At 41.0% G+C, this 23,445-nt stretch overlaps 1 protein-coding gene across 3 annotated transcripts in view; it reads left to right on the top strand.

Moving 5' to 3' along the window:
* Window positions 1-23,060, top strand: part of SHQ1 (SHQ1, H/ACA ribonucleoprotein assembly factor) — a 97,348-nt gene extending 74,288 nt beyond the window's left edge. For 2 of the 3 annotated variants that reach the window (XM_034776450.1, XM_034776451.1), the window contains exon 12: window positions 21,751-23,060. In XM_034776450.1, the coding sequence (XP_034632341.1) occupies window positions 21,751-22,402 (652 nt within the window). In that variant the 3' untranslated portion in view covers window positions 22,403-23,060. Of the gene's footprint in view, window positions 1-17,734; window positions 17,799-18,961; window positions 19,167-21,750 lie in introns of those variants that run through there. The other variant, XR_004646512.1, reaches the window with a different exon arrangement.
* The last annotated feature ends 385 nt before the right edge of the window (window positions 23,061-23,445 follow it).

Below are 23,445 nucleotides of genomic sequence, written 5' to 3'. Positions count from 1 at the left end.
AAGACACCTTGGATTTATGGTTTATTACAATAGTCTGTAACATATTAACCCCCTCTTTTTGTCCTATGACTCACTGCAGGTGCTAACAGGCCACTCTACCTTGAATGGTCCCTTACTACTTATGCTAGCTACTAATGCTAAACAATGTGTTCCACCTTGCATTTTGCTGTGACGCTGGGAGTAACTTTTCCATACCTGAAGCAGAGCTCTATGTGGCATGAAATCTTGTCTCTCTCACCAACAGAAGTTGGTCCAATAAAAGATATTACCTCGCCCACCTTTTCTCTCTAACTTTGTTATTCTCTCTTTTTCCTACTTCTGGAATGTTCTCTGAGCCCCAGTGCTGCCTAGGGAGACCAGACATCTCAATATTATCAGGTTGGTCCCGATATTAGGGGCTTTGTCTTATATAGGCAATTATCTTTTTTTAGGTGTGTTGGGTGGGGGTGTCCAGATTTTTCATACTTGCTATTTGGTCACCCTAGTACTGCCCTATGCCCATTCCTTGCTATCTTGCTTTGCTTTTCCACTTACTAAGGCTTTGTCTACACTACGCACCTTTTAGCGACATGGCTGCGCCGCTACAGCCATGCTGCTTAAAGGCGCGCAGTGTAGCGGCTGTTCGTTGGCAGGAGAGAGCACTTCTGGCAACAAAGCGCTGTTCACACCGGCGCTTTTCATTGGCAAAACTTGTCTTTCAGGGAGTGTTTTTTTAACACGTCTGAATGACAAAAGTTTTGTTGTTCAGTTGCCAGTGTAGACAAAACCTAAGCCATTTATCTTTACTGTTCTTCTGGCACAGGGAACCTGAATGCAGCTTATGCAAACACCGCTTTCCTGAAATAGCGAAGCACAAGTATAAGCATTTGCAAAATCTAGGCCAGGGTGTCATAAAATGTAATGCTTTCTAAGTTTGTGAAGTATTGTACTGTGATTTTATGTGAATATTCAAAGATTTCTAAACAAGTATTTAACAATATTTTAGAAGTTATCTTTGTGGAACTATTCATCAATCTATAAACCTTACATATTTAATAAATCTTTTATTAGTTGCTGACACTTCCTGGAAAACTTTGAAAAATGTTTTATTTAGAAACTACCCTGATCATGTCACATTTCTGAAATTCTCTTTCCTTGATGTGATTTTTAATTACTTTCAGGATATTTGATTAAAAACCAGATCTTTGTTGTTGTTTTTTTTTAAATTCACCTACTTTTATTATTTCTCTCTCATACATTTCTAATCCTCTATTTGTGACATTGTAATAGTTTCCCAGAGTGGCTAAAATGCAATGTTTCAATCACAAGATTTAGCCCTGGGATTACTGTGGTAGAACTATGTTGCTGAGGGGTGTGAATAATCTTTCTAATCTGAGCAACATAGTTATACCCACCTATGCACCAGCGTAGACACCATTATGTCAGCGGGAGAGCTTCTCCCATCAACATAGCTATTGTCTCTCACGGAGGTGCAGTTATTAAGCCAACAGGAGAGCTCTCTCCCGTCGACGTAGAGTGTCTTCCCCAGAAGTGCTACAGCCGTGCAGCTGTGCTGCTATAAATTTGTAGAGTAGACCTGCTCTTAGTTACCCTACAGCAGCACAGCGTTGGAAGAGGTTCTTCCGTCGACCTAGCAGTGTCCGCACCAGAGCTTAGATCGGCTTGGTTACATCACACAGGAAACTTTGCACAGCTCTGAGAGATGTAGTTAAATCGACCTACCTTTGTAGTGCAGACCAGTCCTATAACTTAATGGGAGGTATGAACAGTGCAATCCTGTTTGCCAGGACACTTCTGTAGTACTATAGAAAAGAGAAGCGAAATTCAGAAAGTAGGATTTACAGGTAAAATTGTTTCTGAACATGATTTTGTTAAGCTTTGTGCGTTGCGAACTTCTTAGTGGTACCAGGTTGTGCCTGTGTCTGCATATGTGAAATAAAATAATTTATTAATTTATTTTAAAAAATTAAATTAATTCGATCTTTTTAGGATTCTCAAATTATTTAGGAATGTGCAGATGTTCACAGCTATTAGCCTGTTGGATTCAGCAGTCAGGATTCTTTGACTGTGAGTGCTCCACTTCAGGTGCACATGTGCCTGTGATCAGAGACTGTTTGTAGCAGTGCCCATTGAGTCCGCACGTGCACCCTAGCTAACCTCATGCCCTGTACAGAGGATATATGTAGGGCGCAATGTCTGATGAACCGCCCTCAGTTCCTTCTCAGACGCCTTGATCTGAGATGGAGCATCTTGTGGTGCCCGCTTCGTAGCTGTTTTCCCTTAGGGAATAGCTTTCTAGCTTAACATTTGTTGCTTACGTTTTAATTAGCCCTTTTAGTTTCTACTAGTTATAGTAGTTTTTGTAATTTTTCTTTGGGGGGGACTTCTTCAAGAGCTACTTCTCCTGACATCTTTTCTGAGAGAGAAAGTCCAAGATGCAAGCAGACTTGTCACTCTGACTTCCTCCTGGTATGACCAATCTTGGTGCCTCCCCTCCTTTTCCTTATGGCCCCACCCAGTGGCCACATTAGGTGCTACAACGTCCAGAGTTTACCTACCAATAGACAGATGTATGATGCTAATTAACCTGATTTCACAGGTTCAAATAAGCCCACAGACAATAGCCAGGACATGTTTGCTGCTTCCAGGTCACATGGCATCCTGCACCTTTGTTGCACTTCACAGGTTACAACTGTGCTGCTTCTAAGGATGGCTGAGACCTGTTTACACCTCCAGCAAACTCAGTCTGAACAAATTAATGTTGTTCCTCATCAGGTTCTAGAGTCGCTCATTTGTGTGTTGTATATCTATTTGCATACTGAGCCAGGTTTGACTTGAGTGATTGTGAAATCGACAAGAGAGGAAATATACAGGAGAAAACTAACAGCAGGGGAATGTCCCATATATGAATAAAGACAAAGGATTGGTCTGGTATCGCTGAGTGCAAAAAGACACAGTGAATCCTTCACCTAGGAGGGAAACTGACAACGTGTTTGTCTCATGAAAGGAAGGTCACAGCCTGATTGAAAAGCGCAGCAAGGATTTTGGGTGAGCAATACTATACAAGACATGAGTAACTTGTTAATTAAGTCTAGGCTCTAGAATTCTTGTTATGATTTTATTTTATAAGTAACCATTTGTTTCCAGTACTTTTACTTGCTACTACTTGAATATCTATGGTTTCTTAAATAAACCTCTTCACCATAAACAAATTTAAGTCCCGTGAGTTAAGTGGAGGGGTGATCTGGGGTGAAACTGGTAAGCTGCTGTGTACCGCTTCTTTGAAAGCAGCAGATTGGTGAATACTTAGTGTCCAGTGGGTCAGAGGTTAGATGATTTAGGGAGATTGTCGGAGAGCTCGAGGGTTCCAGTCACTAGATCACTAATCTGTAGAGCAGTGGTCCCCAAACTTTTAAGGGTCATGCCTCTCTTACCCCGTCTGCGCCCCAGCCCCCATCTTCCCCCCCAGCCCAACCAGGAGTGGGGCTGTGGCTCCCAGGGCGAGGGATCAGACACGGACAGGAGTAAGAGGGATGCAGCTGGGGGTGGGTCTGGGGCCAAGAGCGGGGCCAGGGCTGGGAACAGAGCCATGGCTCAGGGCTGAGGCTGGGGTCAGGAGTGGGAGTGGAGCCACATCCGGGCTGCTGTGGGGGCCGGAAGCCAGGCCCATGGCTGGGGGCAGCTCTGCTCCAGATCCTGTCTCTAGCCAAGGCCCTGGGCTGCAAACGGAGCCACAGCTGGGCCACAGTGGGGACTGACATCTGGGCCCGTGGCTGGGTGCGGCTCTGCTCCCTGCCCTGCCCCCAGACTCGGCCCTGGGCAAGGAATGGTACCATGGCCAGGGGATGGGGATGGGGACAGGGTCGGAGCTGCAGTCGGGACTGCAGACAAGTGCAGAATTGCACCGAGGCTGGGGCCAGGGCCAGGAGCAGAGCTGGGGGCGGGTAGGGTTGGGTGGCCGCACCACCCCCAATGTTCCTTTGTGCCTCTCCCCCACCCCCCGCCGGGGGGGGGTGCGCCCTCCAGTTTGGGGACCTCTGCTGTAGAGTGACAGCGGGGCCCGTGAAGCCTTGAGGGGAGTGCTTGGGTTGCCTGTGGCCAGTGAAGTTGGGGAGCTGACCCACATCAGGTGCGGACAAGGCTGTCTTGTGTTAAGAGCAGGTGGTAGCGAGGTGCCTCACAACCCTGGGTATCCACAGGAACCATCATAGAGGTCTCCTGTACGAGAGAGATTCAAGAGGTTTCATTTAATATCAGAAAAGTGTCAACTAGAAAAACCTCTCTGCAGAAATGGAAGAGATTCCACCATTGGTGTAGCCAGTGGCACTTGTCCCCATTCGATCCTTCTCTTTCAGGCATTTTGGATTACCTATTCAGTTTGACGATATTGGGTCTCACTCTGAGCTCTATTAAAGTTCATTTAGCAGCTGTCACAGCTTTCTGTTCCCCCGTTGAGGGGTTTTCAATGTTTGTTATCCCCACCATTTCCAATTTCACTGAAGGGTTAGTTAACCTTTTTTCCAATTTCAGGGAACCCACTTCTTCATAGGACTTGAATTTGGATCTCTGTTTTCTGAGGAACTCTCCCTTTGAGCCACTAGCTAAGTGTTGCTTTCTGCACTTTTCTGTAAAGATTTTATTTTTAGAAACTATCACTTCTTTTGGGAGAATTGGTGAGTTAGGAGCCTTAATGGCCGATCTCCCCTACATAGTTTTCTGTAAAGAAAAGATACGTCTCTGGCCAAATCCCTGGTTTTTAGTGAAGGTGACCTTAGACTTTCATATCAATCATGGTGGTGCTGGCTTTTTAATTGGACAGGGCTAAGCCCTTTAGGCCTCTTTTTTCACAGACAGAATTAAAGGGGCCTCTGTTTCTATCCAAAACCTCTCCAAGTGGGTTTCTGGTTGTATCATCTCCTTCTATGAGGTCACATTTTAAGATTCGAGACCATACCCTGGAAAACTATGACTCTAAAGAGGACTTAGAGGTCTTGGTAGATAACGTGCTGAACAGGCGCTCTTACTGCAATGCTGTAGAGGGTGAATGCACTAGTTGGGTATGTAAGCAGGGGAACATCAGGTAAAGATAGGAAGGTGGTATTACCTGTGTATATGGCATTATTGAAACCATTATTAAAATACTGTACTAGTCCTGGTGTCTACAATTCAAAAAGGATGTTAAAAAATTGGAAAGGATTCAGGAAAAAACTACAAGAATGATTAGAGGTCTGGAAAATACATGAACTAAAAAGTTTCAGTGGTTTATGGAAGAGAAGATTAGAGGTGACTTGGTCATGTTCTGCAAGTACCTACACGCCAAAGAGGTTTCTGATAGTAGAAGGCTCTTCAATATAGTCGAAAAAGGCACAACAAGATCCAGTGGTTGGAAACTGACGATACGCACCTTATCTCCTCTGAATTCGTCTGTTTTTAACTGTGAGGTAATTAACTACTGGAGCAGTCTACCTAGGGACATGGTAAATTCTCTATCATTTGCAGTCTATAAGTCAAGACCAAATATCTTTCTAAAAAATATGCTGTAGCTCAAACAGAAGTTATAGGCTTGATGTAGAAATTATTGGGGTGCGGTCCTTTGGCTTGTGTTATCCAGGAGGTCAGACTAGATAATCATTTGTCCCTAGGTCCCCTCTGGCCTTAAAAACCTCTGAAAGTGTTATCGCTTTCTCCAGAGAAGAAAACTTAGAGAACGGATAAGTGACTTGTCAAATGTCCCACTGAAAGCTAATGCCTATATTGGGACTAGAACCTGGTCTTTTGACTCAAATTGCTATGACTTAACTACTAGATCGTGGGGCCCTGATTTAAAAACAGTAGCTAACAAGTTGTGTGCATTTCCATAAGCTTTTGTCTCATCTGTCATTGTTGCAATGCCTGTTCTTTCATATGTTTTCCCTTTTTTAATGGAATCTTGAAATACCATACTTCATGTAGATTGTATCCTCTTTAAAACCCATACCTGTCACAGCAAGTACATCTAGGGTTCTTTATAAATAATACTACCCATGTACTATAGAATACTGACTAGAGTCGAGGCTTCACGTAACAACCTATTTGCCCTGCAGGCTTGTAAAAGTGACAAATAGTTGGAAACTCCTCTTTATACATGTTTTAGCAAACCCTGTAAAACATTGCTTTTTAATAAGGGATTTAATCTCTCTTCCCAGCTGCTGGCTGCAGTTTCCTTTGATGTTTTTCCTTTCTCATCTCTGTTGTTTTTTCTTTATTCCGTCACTTTTCTTTAGCTCGTATTCCTCCAGGCAGTGTCTGAATGCACCTTGCCATGGGTAAACGGGGGGGGGAAGAAGAAAGCCGACTTCTCTCCCCTCAGGCTTGGGCTTTGATTTTCCAAAGTTGCGAGGAGGCAGTTCCTGTTTGCCTTCAGAGGGCTCAAAGATTTGGATCGTGCCTTTTCAGTCAGCACATCTCTGCTGACTCTCCTGTTTTGACTACAGGAATGATGAGCCTGTGTAGTTGTTGCCTTTTTAAGCAGGTGGAGTGTGCAGCTGTGATCAAAGGGGGAAGCTGTTCTGCAGGCAGATAACATCTTCCTTTTCTGTTTTCAACTTTGTCAGTAGCTGGCTTGGTCTCTCCCTTTGGCAGTGATTCCACCATAAACCACAAGTGTGAACGAGGATGGAGTGAGAGGAGGAAAAGGGTGAAAGTTCTCTATTAATAATGTGCTGAGATGATGATTTGCAGTTTGTGGCCTAACGCCTATTAGCCACTATTCCCTGGGGACTCCCTCTCTCAACAATTACCGCTCTAGGTCAGCTGCATCGAGTGTGGGCCAGCAGCTCTAGGTGTAAACACGAGATGGCCAGCAAATTCCCCTGTTATGGTCAGCCAGCAAGGGAACAGACCATCAACCATTTTAGGTGCAAAAGAGTATGATGATTATTCATTATTTGTATTACTGTAGCACCTAGGCGCCCTAGTCATGGATCAGGACCCCATTGTGCTAGGTGCTGTACAAACACAGATCAAAAAGACAGTAGCTAGCAATGCTGTTTAGGCTGTTCTGAGATGGGAATGGATGGACTCCTCCCCTCTATCAGGGATTGGTAAACTGGTAAGGTTTGGCACACCTCCATTTTAAATGTGCATGTTACTGAAGAATCCAGGGTAACAGGTTGTGAAGGATGGAGGCTTTTTTCCTTTGTCAGGATTAAAGGTAGTAGTAGCAGTCTGGCAGAACTATTAGTCATAACTTCACTAGCATTTTTCTGGGATTGAAATGTATGCTTCCTTTGGATGCCTTTGGTCTCCTGGTACAGCACCCACAGTACATACTATACTGTGTTAGGAGTGCTATGTCATAAAAAAGAACACCAGAGATACAAGGTGGAGACCAAAGCCTATATAAAGATGGCTCAAGAGATGTAGAAGGGATTGTGGGTTGCTGTCTGACGTACTTATACTTAATACATTTTAATATATGGATACATTTTATTTCCCCTTATGGGAAAATCCAAGTAATGAAACTAAAATGTTACATCTTAAAGCTTTATCCTTTCTTAATATTTATAAACGTGCTTTGGCTAAAGCTTAGTCTTTAGAGTTGGTGTGAAAGGAGCACTGTAGAATTTCAGAATTACCATTGAGGGAGACAACAATCATTTGAGACAACCAGGCAAACTCTTTAACACGAAACAACGCTACTGAATAGAAGCAATGGTACTGCGTTTCAGATTTTGTTTCACAAAGTTTGGTGCTCTGAGCCACCAATTTGTTTACAGTCCTGCCAGTTAGACTGTAACAAGTACATTTCCTTTTCTCTGCCTTCCTTGTCATCGCCATCTTAATTTCAGAGCCAGTTTATGCTCCCTTGGAAAAGGACTTTCAAAATGGAAGCCAGGTCTTGTGCCCCTCAGAGTCAGTGGATTCTTCCACTTTAGTCAGTTTTTCATATTAAAAGGGGCAAGTTCAGTTTCCATTTTCTAAAGCCAGATGATTGGTTCTTGCTTTGAAAAGGAATCTCCTTTAATCTAAACTGTTTAAAATTATGGAATACAGCCCTCCATGTACAGGGAGAGAAGTTAATTCTCTAGGTGTCTTTTTGAACACGATGCTCCAGTTTATATTGTTTCTCTTTTGGATCTCCTAGATTTATAGTAGAAGTGGGTTGAAGCATACTCTCCTGTATCTCTAAGGGCTACTCTCAAGGAAACAATTAAAAAACATAAGCCCCATTCATAGGAGATGATGGGAAGGATGAAAGTTTACCAGTCTCTGCTCCCTGCAGTCACAGGAAATTTATATTGGCTAGGCCCATGTTATTCTAACAGTTGATACTACCAGAGGAAGCTCAAAACTCCAATTACTGGGAATGAATTACTACCTGCCCATGAAGATGGTGATTGGTTTAACCCTAGTTCATATGAACAAATATTGCAGTATGCATGTCATGTTTACACTCTTCTGTCTTTTCCTTCTACTGCAGATAATGTGGTAAATAGTGTAAACTTTAGTTCAGTTTTCGTTTCAGCTACAGTTTTATAATCTTTAAAAAACCTACCTTCTCTCTTGAACTCACTGATAAGATTTAGTAGGATGTTTTGGTTTGGGTTTTTTGGTTTGGGTAGGCTGTTTTGGTTTTTGTTTTTGTTTTTTATGGTCAGTAAAAATATTATTTGTTTCTGACTTATTGTGAAAAATGTGTAATAAATATGTAACACACATATTATTTGTGTTTATAATATCAGCCTTTAGCCATATCACCCCATTCTGTGATCCTGTCAGATCTCACAAGCTAAGTAGACTCATAGTAGGTCTCTACTTGGATGGGAGATCTCTGGGGAACAGATTTAGTAAGAACTGCTGGAAGCGGTGTTGGTGATTCAGTAAATGCTACCATTTTCTCTTTGTCAGTATTTTTTTGGTGTGCTAGAGGGCGTTGTGCTGTTGGACATGCCATGTTTCAGGGAGGATGTAAAACAGATCGTGCCCCCCTGCGTTCATTAAAGAACAACTGTTATTCTTTGTAAGCTAGTGATATCATTGTGTCTTTAGCACATTCCAACTCAGTAATTACATTCTGCCTACTTAAAAGTTTCAACTCCAGTTTCAGTTGGCTGTTTTGGGGTTCTTTGGCCTCCGTTTGTATACTGTTGTGCTCTGTTAAATAGTAGACATGTTTCATGCTAGAGGTGTCTATATTCCCAGCAATGGATAAAATGAAACCTAGATATAGTTTGTGCTGGTATATCATTTTGTTTTGTACAATACTTTGGGATGAAAAGAACTGTATAAACGTAAGATCATATCATGATCACAATATCGATAACGTATAGCCATGCAAAGTGGTTGATTCAGATTATCTATAAACATTTCCAGTACAGATTCACAGGCTGCCTAATGTGATTTTTGTATTTCAGAGCAAACAAGCTAAATATACAGAATTTTTAGGCCCTAATAAGCAATATAGGGCATATTTGTTGGCTAAGGGCTGGTCTACACTGGGGGACGTGGGGGGAAGAATCGATCTAAGATACTCAACTTTAGCTATGAGAATAACGTAGCTGAAGTTGACGCATCTTAGATCGATTTACCTTGGGTCCTCATGGCACAGGATCGACTGCTGCGGCTCCTCCGTCGACTCCGCTTCCGCTTCTCGCTGTGGTGGAGTTCCGGAGTCGACGGGGAGCGCGTTCGGGGATCGATTTATCGCGTCTAAACAAGAAGTGAAGACATACCCTTAATGCTGTGCTTACTCTTTTTAAACTATTTGATTAGCGTGCCAGTGGCTGAGTAGCTAAGTATAAGGGCTTGTCTACACTTACATTTTATAGCGCTCTAACTTGCTGGCTCAGGGGTGTGAAAAATCACCCCCCTGAGCGCAGCAAGTTTGAGTGCTTTAAAGCACTAGTGTGGACAGGCTCCGAGCGCTACGAGCCACGCTCGGAGCTGTTCCCCTCGTGGAGGTGGATTACCAGGAGCGCTCTCTCCCAGCGCTCGCACGTGACCACACTTCGAAGTTTCTAGTGTAGACATAGCCTTTCTTGAAGGACTAATTTGGAATAACCTTGAAATTGTAAAGAGCAGCATGGAAAGATGGCCTCTTATGTAAAAGGCATATGCCAAAAGGTATAATTGAGTCAAAGGTTTATCTCCAGCAATATTTTTAAGGTTTTTTTATTGTTTGTAACCCAGTGCTTTATAAAGAATAAGATCAGCAAATAGATGGTGTCGGGAAGTTGACGTTTCTTGTTATAGTTAAATGTTCATTTGTAAGGATTTTTTTCTGAAAATGTACCCTGCAGTAATTGCCGTTGTTGGGCTATTTATGCTTTTTCGTCCATATTAATGAAGGGTCTGCTTTTGCATGCCATCATCATTAACACTTATATTTCATTTTAATAGTACCTGATCAAGCCTGCTCTTTTTATGATCATTTTACGTCTGTATTTTATTGAAATCTAATTGAGCTCTTTCAATTCTGTATCTCAGTAATTAAATCAATGTTGATTTTCCTTTCCCAGCAGCTTGGAACTGTTTTTCCAGATTTGGAGGGAACTTTTACTGTTTCAGTTTAATTTCTAAGGACCGTATACTATCCTTAATTTATCATCCCCTTTGTCTTTTAAGTAGTCTTGGAGTGTTGAGTACTTCTTTCTAGATGTCAAAATATGCCACTGTAGTAACTTATAGTATTGCCCTAGGGGGCCAGCTTTTCATTATCAGCTTCAAGGGATATTCTCAGAAGAACGGTATGATATCTTCCAATCACAGTTTTGGCTGCTGAAGCACCTATGTCGTACTTTTAGATTGACAACTAATTTATTTTCCTTTCAAATACCTATGGCTATTTTGCCATCTGTTTCATTCAAGAATCAAATTCCCTTCTGGCCCTTTCCTCCCATGATAACATGGTCAACTATCACTGTGCCCGAGCCTTCTGTTTCAAAGGAGCCCAGCTATGAGATGTCTTGCCATATGCAAATTAATTTTCGTCAAAGTTCCTGTGCGAAATTAACGTCGACATTATCTCATTCTCCCTAAGAGTATAAACCTAGACAATGGCAGGCTGGCTCCTTTGAGAGCCAGGTTCTTGGGAACAGGAAATAATAGTGCAAAGAGGCCGACCCTTTGCAGATGCGCTGAGATCTGTTTGACTTCTATTCATCATTGATGAATCATGTTGAAACATACATGATCCTACTGCTGTCTGTGCTCTACCTGTGTGGTGGCTAAGCAAATAACTTCATTGTCCTTTATAGGTTGATTTGTTATTTCATCATCTTTCCGAAACACTAAATTTACACACTCTCATCTCACCTTCCTTATGCCACGGGGACAGACGTATCACTGAAAACATGACTGGAACCACTGAGAGAACAAGATTAAGACTGGAGGAGGCTTAAGATGTATGATGTGTCTACTCAAGGAATAATGGGGCAGTGGTGAGCAATGCAGCTTGGTATGATTCTGAACTGATTCCAGGCCTGACAAGTTCGCTATTCTGCCATCGACTCTTTTATCTATATATCGAAGCAGATATGGTGTGCTCACTTCCGTAGTGCATGGAAGTCTGAACTGTGACAGGCCGTACCAAGAGCAGCAATTTGTCTTCACCCCGTTTTTCACTAAACCTCAGTAACTTGTACAATAATGGTGTAAAACTTGGGTGATTGGAAATGCTCTGCAATCCAGGACGCACATCGCCTTTAGCTTGATAATGCAGCTACTTCACTCTTAAGGTGAATCTCATGAGTCCAGATCCTCCGTAGAGTGGCGATAAGTTAAATAACTGCCCTTGGTAAATCAGTCAGCTATACGGATGGGCACAGCGTGATGTCATGTTGTATTTGAATGCACATCGAGGCATTGCAGGCTTGCCATGGGGGATGGCTGCTTAGCAATGTGACACACTCATTTTCCCAGTTGGTGGAACCCTGGGAAACTATGTGAAGAAGACTCTACCCAGGGACAGTCTGCCACATCTGTGAGGCTTGCCTGCCTTTTCTTTAAACATTTAAAATGCAGGTTTAAATTTAGGGCTTAATTTAAAATAGGGCTCGTCTGCCCTACAAAACCAACTGAGTTAGGGGTTTCCCAGCAGGGTTGTCCCCCTACTCCAGGCACAACACAATTAAAACCTGTTGTATAGATTCAACCTAACTGCATTATTTGTAACAGGACCACATAATGAAATATAGCTAAGGCTTTAGTCTGATTATTAAACCTTGGTTACAGTCTAGTCAGGTCCTGTCCACACAACAGGTTAAACCATGCTGCACCCGGGATTGGGGGTAACATTGTTGCAACTAGATCCCCCGGTTTGGTTGTTTTTGTAATGTAGTTAGGCTCTTTCTCCAATGAAAGCAGAAGAAAGTGGGAAATAGTAGCAGAATCAGACTAATGTTACAGAATTTGTCCAGAATATTAGGAAACATCGATGTAAAATCACATTAGCCATGTGATTTGTGCGATCCAGCATGACAGCATCCACGCACCACACAGCAACTCAGTGTGACTTAGCAAGCATAGGTAGTAAGAATGCACTGTTGTGCTCACCTGTAATCTGGTAGCACCCGGTTAAATAGAGAGATCTGAAGAGTCTGTTACTGTATAATGGTTCTCTAAACAAACACTCACTGTTGTAATGGTTATTGTTTTGTCCCTGATATTTGGATGGCACGGATTTGTAAACCTGTTAAAACTACCTCAATAAATGAATAGCTATAAAAAAAACCACTGTTGCTTTATGCATGTATTGTGCCATCCTGGGCCCTTATGGCTAATTTACAATGTAAACTTCTCAGGATAGTGAAACTGTCTTTTTATGTATCTGTAAAATGCCATGCCAAACGTACGCTGCAGTAGAATAATCTTTTTGTGTGTGTGGGTTTTTTTAAACCATTAAGGTGGCGCTTTTATCTGCACATGAAGAAGTTTTATTCTGTTTCATTTAGTAGCAAAATGTCACTGAGCTATGCATTCAAAGCCTGATGTACCAGCCTGGCCATTGTGTTTATTATACACACAGGTGTAAATATTCCACGCTGTAATTTAGCTGGGTAACTCCCATGGTGATGATGTAAGTTGCATGGTTAAATGTCCATGCATTAGATAGGACAGTGGTTCTCAAAGTCGGTCCGCCCTTGTTCAGGGAAAACCCCTGGTGGGCTGGGCCGGTTTGTTTACCTGCCGCATCCACAGGTTTGGCCGATCACGGCTCCCACTGACCGCGGTTCGCCGCTCCAGGCCAATGGGGGCTACGGGAAGAGGCATGGGCCGAGGGATGTGCTGGCCACCGCTTCCTGCAGCCCCCATTGGCCTGGAGCGGCGAACCGTGGCCAATGGGAACCGCGATTGGCCAAACCTGCAGACGCGGCAGGTAAACAAACCGGCCTGGCCCGCCAGGGGCTTTCCCTGAACAAGCGGCGGACCGGCTTTGAGAACCACTGATAGAGAATATTTATTGCTAACTGATTTTTTTAACTCTTTCGGGTAGTTTTGCTACTTGGGCTAAATCACTAAACCAAGAGTGTTGCTACACAGGGCAATCTACTGCAAGGGCTGAAAGGCCTGCTGCAGTAGTTCCTGTGTTCTTTTAGTTTTTCCTATGTAGTGTTATTTCTGGTTGGTGGATATGTTACTCAGAAAGGCAGGTTGTGCATCATTTTACTTTTATTTTGCTGCAAATTAATATCTAGGAAAAACTACGAACAAGGGATTCCCAGGCAGGATGGATGCCTCAAATTATGCATGTATTCTTTATATTTTATATCCAGGCTCACTTTGTAGGAGGTGTCTTCTCCCTGCCTCCCTACAGAACTTATCTTCAGCAACTATAACTCTCCAGATCATTCCCCCTCCGAAAAATGATAAAAATAATCTCCATAAAACAGGCAGGTGCTTTGCCAGCAACTTTTGGGGAGGAGACCTGGGCAGTTCACTCCCCTGGATGTGGCCAAAGAGGACAACTATATGGGCACTAGGTTCCAAGTGCCCTTTAACTCCCCAAGCCACATCAGCTGCAAGAGACAGAACAGAAGCTGTTGAAGCAAAGTCAGCCTCTGGGAGCAGTATTAGCTGCAGTGAGGCAATGGGTATCTTTAAATCCCCTTTACTCCAGTCATATGAGCAGACTGCACCTTAATTGGAACAGTGAGACATTTTGTTTCTGTCTGCTTATTGGTGCTTTGCTTTCAGGCTCCTCCTTCCCCCTCCATTATTGCCCTCCTGTTGTTGGCCTCTCACTCTGCTCCCCATATCCCTCTCCATCCTTTTCTCTCTTCTCCTCTCAACATTCTTTTCCTTTTCCTACATCTTTACTTACTTACTTGTGTGCTGTATTGATTTCCCCCACACTCACCTGTTTTTGTCTTTTTAGTAGATAAGCTGTGTGGGGCAGAGTCACTTGCTTCATGCATATTTGGAAAGCACCTAGCATATCAAAGCTGTTTTATAATGTAATGATGATATACTGCAGCATTGTCTTCCAGTTGTTACGTCAGGTGTATGGACAAGTCTCTGCTGTCTATTTATCAATGCTGTACATTAAATAAAACGTGCCTATTATCAATTTAACCTGCAGTTAAAAACATTTTCCCAATGCAATTGGCATCTTGACAACTAATAATTACCATGTGTAATGCTTTAAATATCTATTATGCATGTTTATGTAGGATCACTATTACCATAATAAGATATTACCACAAATGTGCATACTGAATGAACATATCTGCAAGTAATCACGAGATTTCATTAATCGTTATTGAAGAATTAAAATATTTGTTACTTTCATCTTAAATACTATTCTAAAGGTCTTGGAAACAGCAGGGCATGTTTACCAGATCCCTAAACTCTGCACTATATCCCCCATTCTATTCATGACTTATGGTCACTTCTGTTCTCTGGGCTATTGTTTTAACCTGTACAATTTATCAAACTAAATCCACAGTCTCGCTTGGGAAAGTGTCCTGTACTGTGATTTCTGCAGTGTGGTTTAGCTGTCTTCCACTGAGTCAGGTTTCTAGTACACCTCTACCCCGATGTAACGTGGCCCTCGGGAGCCAAAAAAATCTCACCGCCTTATATGTGAGACCGCGTTATATCGGGTTCGGTCCGGTACGGCATACCGACTCGGACCGGCTTCCCCGGTGGTGATTTAAAGGGCCCGGTGCTCCAGCCACTGCAGGGAGCCCCAGGCCCTTTAAATCCCCGCCGGAACTCCGGCAGCGGGGCTTGGGTGGGGTTTTAAAAGGCCTGGGGCTCCACACAAATTCGGATATAATGCAGTAAAGCAGCGGGGCTTGGGTGGCGCTTTACAGGACCCGGGACTCCCCGCTGCTTTACCGTGTTATATCCGAATTCGTGATATATCGGGTCGCGTTCTATCGGGGTAGAGGTGTACTGCCATGCTCTCTCTCTTGCTGGATTCCTGAGATTCAATTCTCCTTGCTAGTGGATTGTTTCCTTAAAAATAAAATGAATTGACAGGTGTGTGCCAACAACTACTTAGTTCTGTTTCTCTCTTAAATAGAAGAGAGAAACTTTTTCCCCTGATGGCAGCTGCATAACTGACCATCAGATTTTTACTTGCCTTAATTCTTCTACAATTCAGAGAATGTATATACAGTAGTATTTTAGTAGATTATTTGCTTCTTGGTTCTTCAGCTATGCTCAGAATTTGGGATCTTGCTATAGGATATTTTTCCTTTTAAAGAATATCCAGAATAAAGGAAATATTCTTAGATAGATGAGACCTACTTTTGCTTTACGAACTTTAAATGCAGGTTGGGTTTGTCTTTGTTTGGTGAGGAGTTACATTATTTCCTTTCCATATTATCAGGAGTCATTCTCTTTCTCTCTCTCCTCTTCTTCCCCCAAAAGGCACCCTTTCTATCACAAATCCAGAATCTAACTAACCAGTTGTCACGGTTGAAAATCTTCTGTTCACATTGTTCTTTATGTTTTGAGCTTGGGATTCTTCAGATCAATGAAAGTGATTACACGATTGCTTTAGCAAAAGGACTTTAAAAGGTGAAAATTTAAAAAAAACAAAACACTTTTTATCAGAAAGTTTGTGTGTTTTTATGTGATGATAGCTAAGAAAGTATGCTTGTGGAAAAATGTCCTAGAGACCTTAAATACAATATAGACAATAGAGTTTTTGCACTCTATACAACAATACAAAAAATATAGATCTGAGAAACTCCCTAAGTAACATTTATGGAATCTGCTTCTTAAAAATATAGGAAGTTCTTGTTTTTCTTGATACCTCCTTTCCAACCTATCTCAAATATCAAGTATGCAGCTGATGAAGTCAGCCTATTCTTGATTCAGATGCATTGTCATCAGGTGTTTCTGTACTGCTTCTGTTCATTGTTCTGTTTTAATCTACCATTCATAAAACAAAGACAATAGCGTGCAAAAAAATCAAGTTTAAATAATGCTAACATTGCAGCACGATCAATCAATTGCAGGGAAGATTTAAACTGAACCTACACAGGAAAAATAGCCATTGTGCTTTTTTTATGCTGCTTTATGATATATGAAGAAGGCCTGAAAGTGGGAAGTGGTTTCTGCTCGTTTTTTACAATTAGAAAGTTCAGTTTTGTACACTCTAGTTTTCCTGGAAGAGACTATGGACGACTGGAGCACTCCTAGGAGTAAGACATTACATGCACCAAGAAAATGAAATCTGAGTAACTGAAAGGAAGAGGGATTTTTCAGACTATAGAAAATCTATTGAACTCTAATATCTGACACAGTTGGGAGGAAAGAATCTTTTAGTCCTTAAGTGAGTGCTAAACAAACTCCTATTCCAGATCTCAGGCCCTCTTCCAGAAAAAGGGGGAAGACAAGACAAGCAGGGGCAAAGCCCTTCTTTGTACATGATATAAAGAAGGGGGGGGAAGGCACAAACCCATTTTTTCATTTGCAGGCCACGCTGTGGTAAAGCTGATACAGTCATCCCACTTACGTTTGTACCACAGGGCTCTTAGATACAACTCCAGTGTCATTTAATCTCGCGAGCTGCTGCATTTAGCAGAATAAGAATAGGATGCCAGTATGAACTCTTGAGTTTCCTTGCTTTTGTGTGATTACACATCATGCACGTTCGTAGATGTGGGGTTCTGAAATGCATGCAGTCCAACGACAAGAAAAATGTTATTCCTTGGGCTATTCCTCAGGTATGTTAGGGCAATTTTGCAGCACTCCACCAGCACAAAGCTGTCCTAACAACGCTAACATTACTGCCGCTCTAGAATCCCCCCATGTATAGGGATCACTAAGTGTCAGAGTCTCCATAGTGCAGATGCTACTATCCCCTTACTGAAGCCAAGGTGGTTCTGTACCCTCATGATCCCTGCCTACCATAAGAGCCCTTTGGGGTTGCTGGCAGTCAACAGAACTTAGAACAGCCCCTACGCTGCTGCAAATGGGCCCAGGATTAGGGGAGTGCAACAGTAGCTTAAAGTCTGCGCCCGCATCGACCTTGTCCTGAGCTGCGCCAAGAACTTCTTGACCACAGCTCAGGAACTGAGCCCTTGTGTTTATGTGCCGTAAGCGTGCCGACAGCTCCACAGAACCATACAAATAAAGAGTTACAGTAAATCAACCGCATAGTTCAGGAGGGGACAGGTGAAATTGTTGGTCTTTGGAAAGCATTTCCTAATCTAGTCGGAGTACTCATAACTACTTTATTTTTTTAATAGAAAGTATTGGGGTCCATTGTGTCATTTTTATCTCCTTTCCCTTGTAGCACATGATGCAGGTGGAGAACACGTCATCTCTCAGCAACTTTGGTAAAACTTTCAATGTGAAGGGTTAGTACGGATGTTTTAGCAACAGCTATGCAATGGAAATCAGTTAAATTCATTACATTACTATTGAAGTAGATCAGTTCATAGGAATTAAACCAAGGCTGTCAGAGAGTGAGTATATTTTCTGTTGCAGTCTCGTACCTATCCTATAGGAAAGTATGTATTCCTTCCTGACCTGCCCCTTTCAGTCACCAACTCTTTCATAAGTGGACTCACTGTTTAGTATGTACTTGTACCTGCGTAAAGAGTGGCGGGGACAAGTATTTCCTGCTTCAGAGAGAGAAACCCTTTCTCTGTAGCCATAGTATTACATTTTTGTTAAGTAGCATAATGCAAATGAAGGAGCCAAAACATTTATTTTCTTCTTGAACTCTGAGCTTTAGATACTCTGGGGCACAGATAATTATTATGTATTAATAATAAAATTTATGGAGTGTTGTAAATTTATCTGGCCCTCTACAAACTTAAATACGACATATTTCATCCATAAAGAGCTAGCAGTCTTGGGAGTTGCGAAAAGGGAGAGTGTGGAGAATATTAAAAAGGAGGGAGGTGGGATTGTTTGGCTAGGAGGGTTTAAGGAGTGATTTGAAGGGGCTGTGGAGGAGGTGCACTTGGCAGGGAAGAATTTGGATGATAGAAACCAGAAAGTGAAGAATGGGAAGACGAGAGGAAGTACAAAGAATATTGGGAAGAAGGGTTTGAAGAAATGAGAGAAGAGAAATATGGGGATAAGATTATATAGGGCATTGCATGTGACAACAGCTGTCTTGAATTTTATGCAGTAAGAGAGGAAGGAGGGGCTGTCATGCCTGGCTTTGAAGAACAGTCAGCAGAGAGAAAAACATTGCTCCTTTTAGCATCAGTCATGGTTACTGTGCAACTAAAAGACAGCATATTTGAAAGTTATAAAGGGAACTTTTTGCACAGTGTACATTTAGTCTGTGCACTCAGACTATCATTGAGACCAAGAGTTTAGTAACATTTGAAAAAGGATTGCATTTTTATATGGTTACCAAGAATATGTAGCGTTTAAAAAAAAAAATAAAAAATGGAGATCCGAAGGGATATAAAACCTCATTCCTCAGGACATAAACCAACCTCTCAATAGTGGGGTCAGGAAATAAACCAGGTGGGCAGGTTATCTTATTACAGTCTACTTGCAGGGCGTTTTGCACCTTCTGGTGGAGCAATTGGTACTGTTCACTGGCAGAAACAGGACAGATGGACCCCTTGATCGGATCCACTCTGGCAGTTCCTATGATCCTGTGTAACTTTGTACTTTTAAGGAAAATGCAAGTTGCTGAAGATGATTTGGGGAAAATGTTATGACTGAACAGCACTGGGATTATTTAATGAAGTAAATTAGTATATTAAAAAGTTGATGAAAATTTTGGATAATGTGCATCAGGCGTTACATAGAGAAGTGTGTGGCTTATTTGTGAGCTTCTGTAAATGCTTTTTAATTGTTTCTAAATTTTTATGTGGTTTGGATTACTCTCCATAAACACGAATTTCTGAGTTCTTTGGTTTGAATGGAGAAAGTTAACAAATAATCCGTTTCAATCCAAGATTTGTTTTTAAAGGTTACACTGTCTCTGTAAGAATGTGTAAGAAGCTGCATTAAATTCCCCTTCCCCCACCTTTTAAATAAAATTCCTTTAGGAGAAAAAAATTGCACAGTCTATGTTATACTGAGTAATTATCCCCCCTGGGAAGCAGAATATAAAGATCTTTAAAGTCATTCAACTGAGAGAACAAGCGCTTTAACTTTTGCCTTGCAGGAGTTATGTATTACATTATCAGCTGCTTGCTCCAGTGTCAGTGTGTCATGCCTTGCAGGTTAGCAGGTTTTGGCAGAGGAAATGAAACCCAGTCAGTTACTGCAGGATTTATAGTAGACCTGCTGTTGCAGGAAGTGGTGAAAAGTTGATTGATAGTCTGAGGCAAAACTCTACAGTAAGAAACAGGATGTATGTTTGCTATTTATACCTGGTTTTCTTTTTTCCCACATTTCAAGACATTCTCTTACTTTTTGTTCTCTCTGTTTATAAATTTATGGCACAGTTTTCTGGTAAAGCATGTGCTGAATTTCAAATACTTGAAGAAATTTTTACGGCTACAGCTGTACTAAATGAGCTTGCTAAGCCTGAAAGTTCACCTACCGTGTCTGTTGTCCCCTATTGTAGGCCTTACCTAAAGGGTCTAGCAGTTTTTTTGTTTAGTTTGTTCTTAGGTACAATACTAAATAAATTTAAAATAAATCTACTACTGTTTTATTCTGCAACATGTCCTAAAACAAGTGCACAGGTGCTGCTGTGATAGGAGAGAGAACACATATATGAAATAGGGCCCATAATAAGTTACATGGTTGCACCATGTTTTTCTTTTTAATTTTACATAGCAGGAAAGATCATTTTTGGAAAACTTAGTTTGAGATAATTGTCAGCTGATCAGTTCTTAAATCTAAATTTTTGGCGTTGTTGCTTTTTTAAAGTAAAATGAACTATTTTTGGCTTAATGAACATTTATTTGCTAAATGTATGGCTCAAAATAGACCGATAGGCAAATGTTTTCCCAAAGATTGTATTTTTAACCTACCATTTAAAAAAAAAAACTGGTCTAAAACTTACCACTTAGGTTTTCATATCAGTAAGCCTTGTTTTTGTAACACAACATATTTTCTTACTCCTAACATAAATATTTATTTGGCATGTATCAGCAGTTCAGCCGAGGGAAGGTGTAAGACTCATTAAAGATGAGACGGGAAGATTTGTCGTCTTAAAGAGGTGGGTTTTAAGAAATTAGAGAGGGCAGGGGAAAGAAGACGGGATTAGAAGAATGATGGTAGAAAGGAAGCATTGAGAATACAGTATATGAAATTATTTCTATTCAGGATTGAATGAACCTAGGGTGAATAATGTTTAGAGTAAAGTGGTGAGACTTGCACAGAGGAGAGACACATTTGTAACAGAGATGTAGGAGATTTCTCTTAGCCATAAAATCTGTGTCCTGCTTTCATTCTTTTGGTTTTTTTTTTTTGTTTTTTTTTTTGTATTTTGCAAATTTCCCATTTTCTGTGCATTTAAATGGATTAAATTTAATAGAATTACTTTGTCTTCGCAAATTACGTCATTCAGTTGAACAAAACCAAGTCCAGTACCACCTTTCCCAGGTTTGTTAACATTGCTGTTTTGGAGGTGCTCATTTACTAGAGAAGTATGTTAACTGACGGTAATTTGTGTCCATTAGGATAAGAATGAAATGGTAATAAGAGGTTGGTATATATGTAATATAATTCTGAAGGCATCAGATAACTAAGGGGCATTAAAGGGGAAAAATAGGAGTTTAAAAATAGTGCAAGTAGCCCAATGAGAAGAACCTGACAAAATATATTCTGTAAATATACTGTAGTTTTGGTAATACTGCGAGAAAATTGTCTTACCCTATTTATATTTGGGGTACAACAAAGCCAATTGACTTAGTCCCCTCTGGATTCATGCCTTACCAAGCTGCTTCAAACCAGCTAATGACAGCCCCTTGGGTAGCCAAACGCTGCAGTTTTACAACATTCAAAATAGATAACATCTCTGCAGAGATTTCCTGTTGCTTCGTCATCATAGTTGCAGTTGGTGTTTCTCATTACAGTGTATCTCCAAAGTTTATAAAGAAGTGTGCGCTTTCTTCTGAAAAATTCACTGTAAATTTGCTGAGGGGACGATTTACGTAGCTGCTTTTCTAGCCTTGTGGGAGTGAATAAGTTCAAGTGAACAAGGGATCATTTTTATCTTTGTTTCCTGTATCTTTTCTGTTGCCATTCTGTAACTGAAGAAGGAAGTTGTTTGCAAACAAAATGAATAACAAAAAGGTTTAGCTCCCTGCTACTTATTATCAACTGGGAAATATTTGGTTTCTAGAGTTTAACAATGTGTTCTGTTCTTTTTTTTTTTTAAAGGTCAAAAAAGTTGGCAGCACTTGCTGAATCCCTACAGAAAGCCAAATTAACTAAGGCCCATTTAGGGTTTGAGCTGGAAGAGTTGGAATCAGCTGCACTTCTGGTACAAGAGGAAGAAAGTGAGTTAAAAGCTGTCAGCTCTGTTTCCAAGCAACAGCTGCCTTCCTCTGAATTGGAGACGAGTGACTCTGAAGAATCAAGCAGTACTTCATCATCTGAGACAGAAAGCTCTGATTCAGATGAACAAGAGTCCTCAACCAGTGAAGATGGGAAAATAAATTCTCTACAAGGCACACTCCAAGAGGAGAGGACAGCCCCACTTATTGACTGCAATGGATTAGGGCGAGACACAGACACTTTGACGTTAGATGTTAGTAATGAAAAATCGAAGGCTTCTTTACAATCTACATCTGTTCCTGGAAAACTGATAGAGGAATTAGGAAAGAAAATGCAGACTGCAATTAGGCTTTCAGAACAGCCCGAAGAATTGGCTACTGCGAGCTACACAGTTTTGCAAGAGAAAGGAGCAAATTATGCAGTTGAACCCCAAAGACTTTCTGAGGATCCAAGTGGAAAAGAAAATTTCTTGGAGGTTTCCCCAAAGAAAAACCTACTGCTGTTTGTTGGCAGCACAAATGAAGATGAAGACTAACAAGCGCGTTAGGAAAAACTGACCCTTTACGTAATACAGCTCATCGCTATAATGTGATATTGTTCCTATATCTAATGTGTGCAAAAAGGAGGTGATATTTTTCCTGGTTTTTTTTTTTTTCACCATGTTGACAGTTCTTAAACACAAGACTGCTTTGAAGAGAATCAACAAGACTTTCTCAAACCCTCATAATCAGATATATTTTGTACATCAGTGATTCATCAGAAAGTAAAATTTTGATCCCCAAATGTAGGAATCTGTAACTTCAGTAAATACTTTCAGGAACAGTTTTAATTAAGGTTAGTAATGGAATGAAGAGAGATAATGAAATATAACTGAAAATAGTTGTACCATCAGTTAACTGCCTCAATTGATGACATCTTCTTGATAAATACCCCCGTATATTCATGATTTTTTTAATGACATTTTACTACATTATTGAATTTCAAATATTTTATTACTAATTTCTCTGCTTTAAAAAGAATGATGAATGTCATAAAAATCCAAGCAGCACTGGTAGTTTTTGTTTGTAGATCCAAATAAATGTTCCTTACCTTTTTGTTAGTACAAAATAAAGGGAGTTTCTTTATTGTGAGGTCCAAGCAATGCTATGTATAACTTCTGTTTCTACAGTCCTGTTATAAATTGTTCTTTACCACTTTCAGCATTTGTTTATTTTACTGTGCTGTCCATTTTTTGAAATGTTTCTAGGTTGTCTCCTTTTCAAAAATGAAAAAATCTTGTTTTCTATTACTATTCCAGGGCTGTTTCTGGCCCCACTGAGGTGGGGAGACAATGTGGTCTACTGCTCTGAGCACAAGAATGAAAGCCAGGAACTCACAATTTCTAGTCTCAGCTCTGCCACTGAATTACTCTGTGTCTTTGAAAACAGTCACTTAACCTCCCTATGCCTCATTTTCTCCATCAGTAAAATATGAATAATACTTCCCTATCTCAAGGTGGTGGTTTGAGAATATTAATTAATATGCTTATGGTAATAGTGAAGAGTCTAATGTTTTACAAATGAAATGCCATATTTCCAG

This window comes from Trachemys scripta, chromosome 7, assembly GCF_013100865.1.
Source record: "Trachemys scripta elegans isolate TJP31775 chromosome 7, CAS_Tse_1.0, whole genome shotgun sequence".
Taxonomy (NCBI): domain Eukaryota; kingdom Metazoa; phylum Chordata; order Testudines; family Emydidae; genus Trachemys; species Trachemys scripta.
Note: the sequence above shows the minus strand (reverse complement) of the source record. Positions and strands in the feature narration are given on the sequence as shown.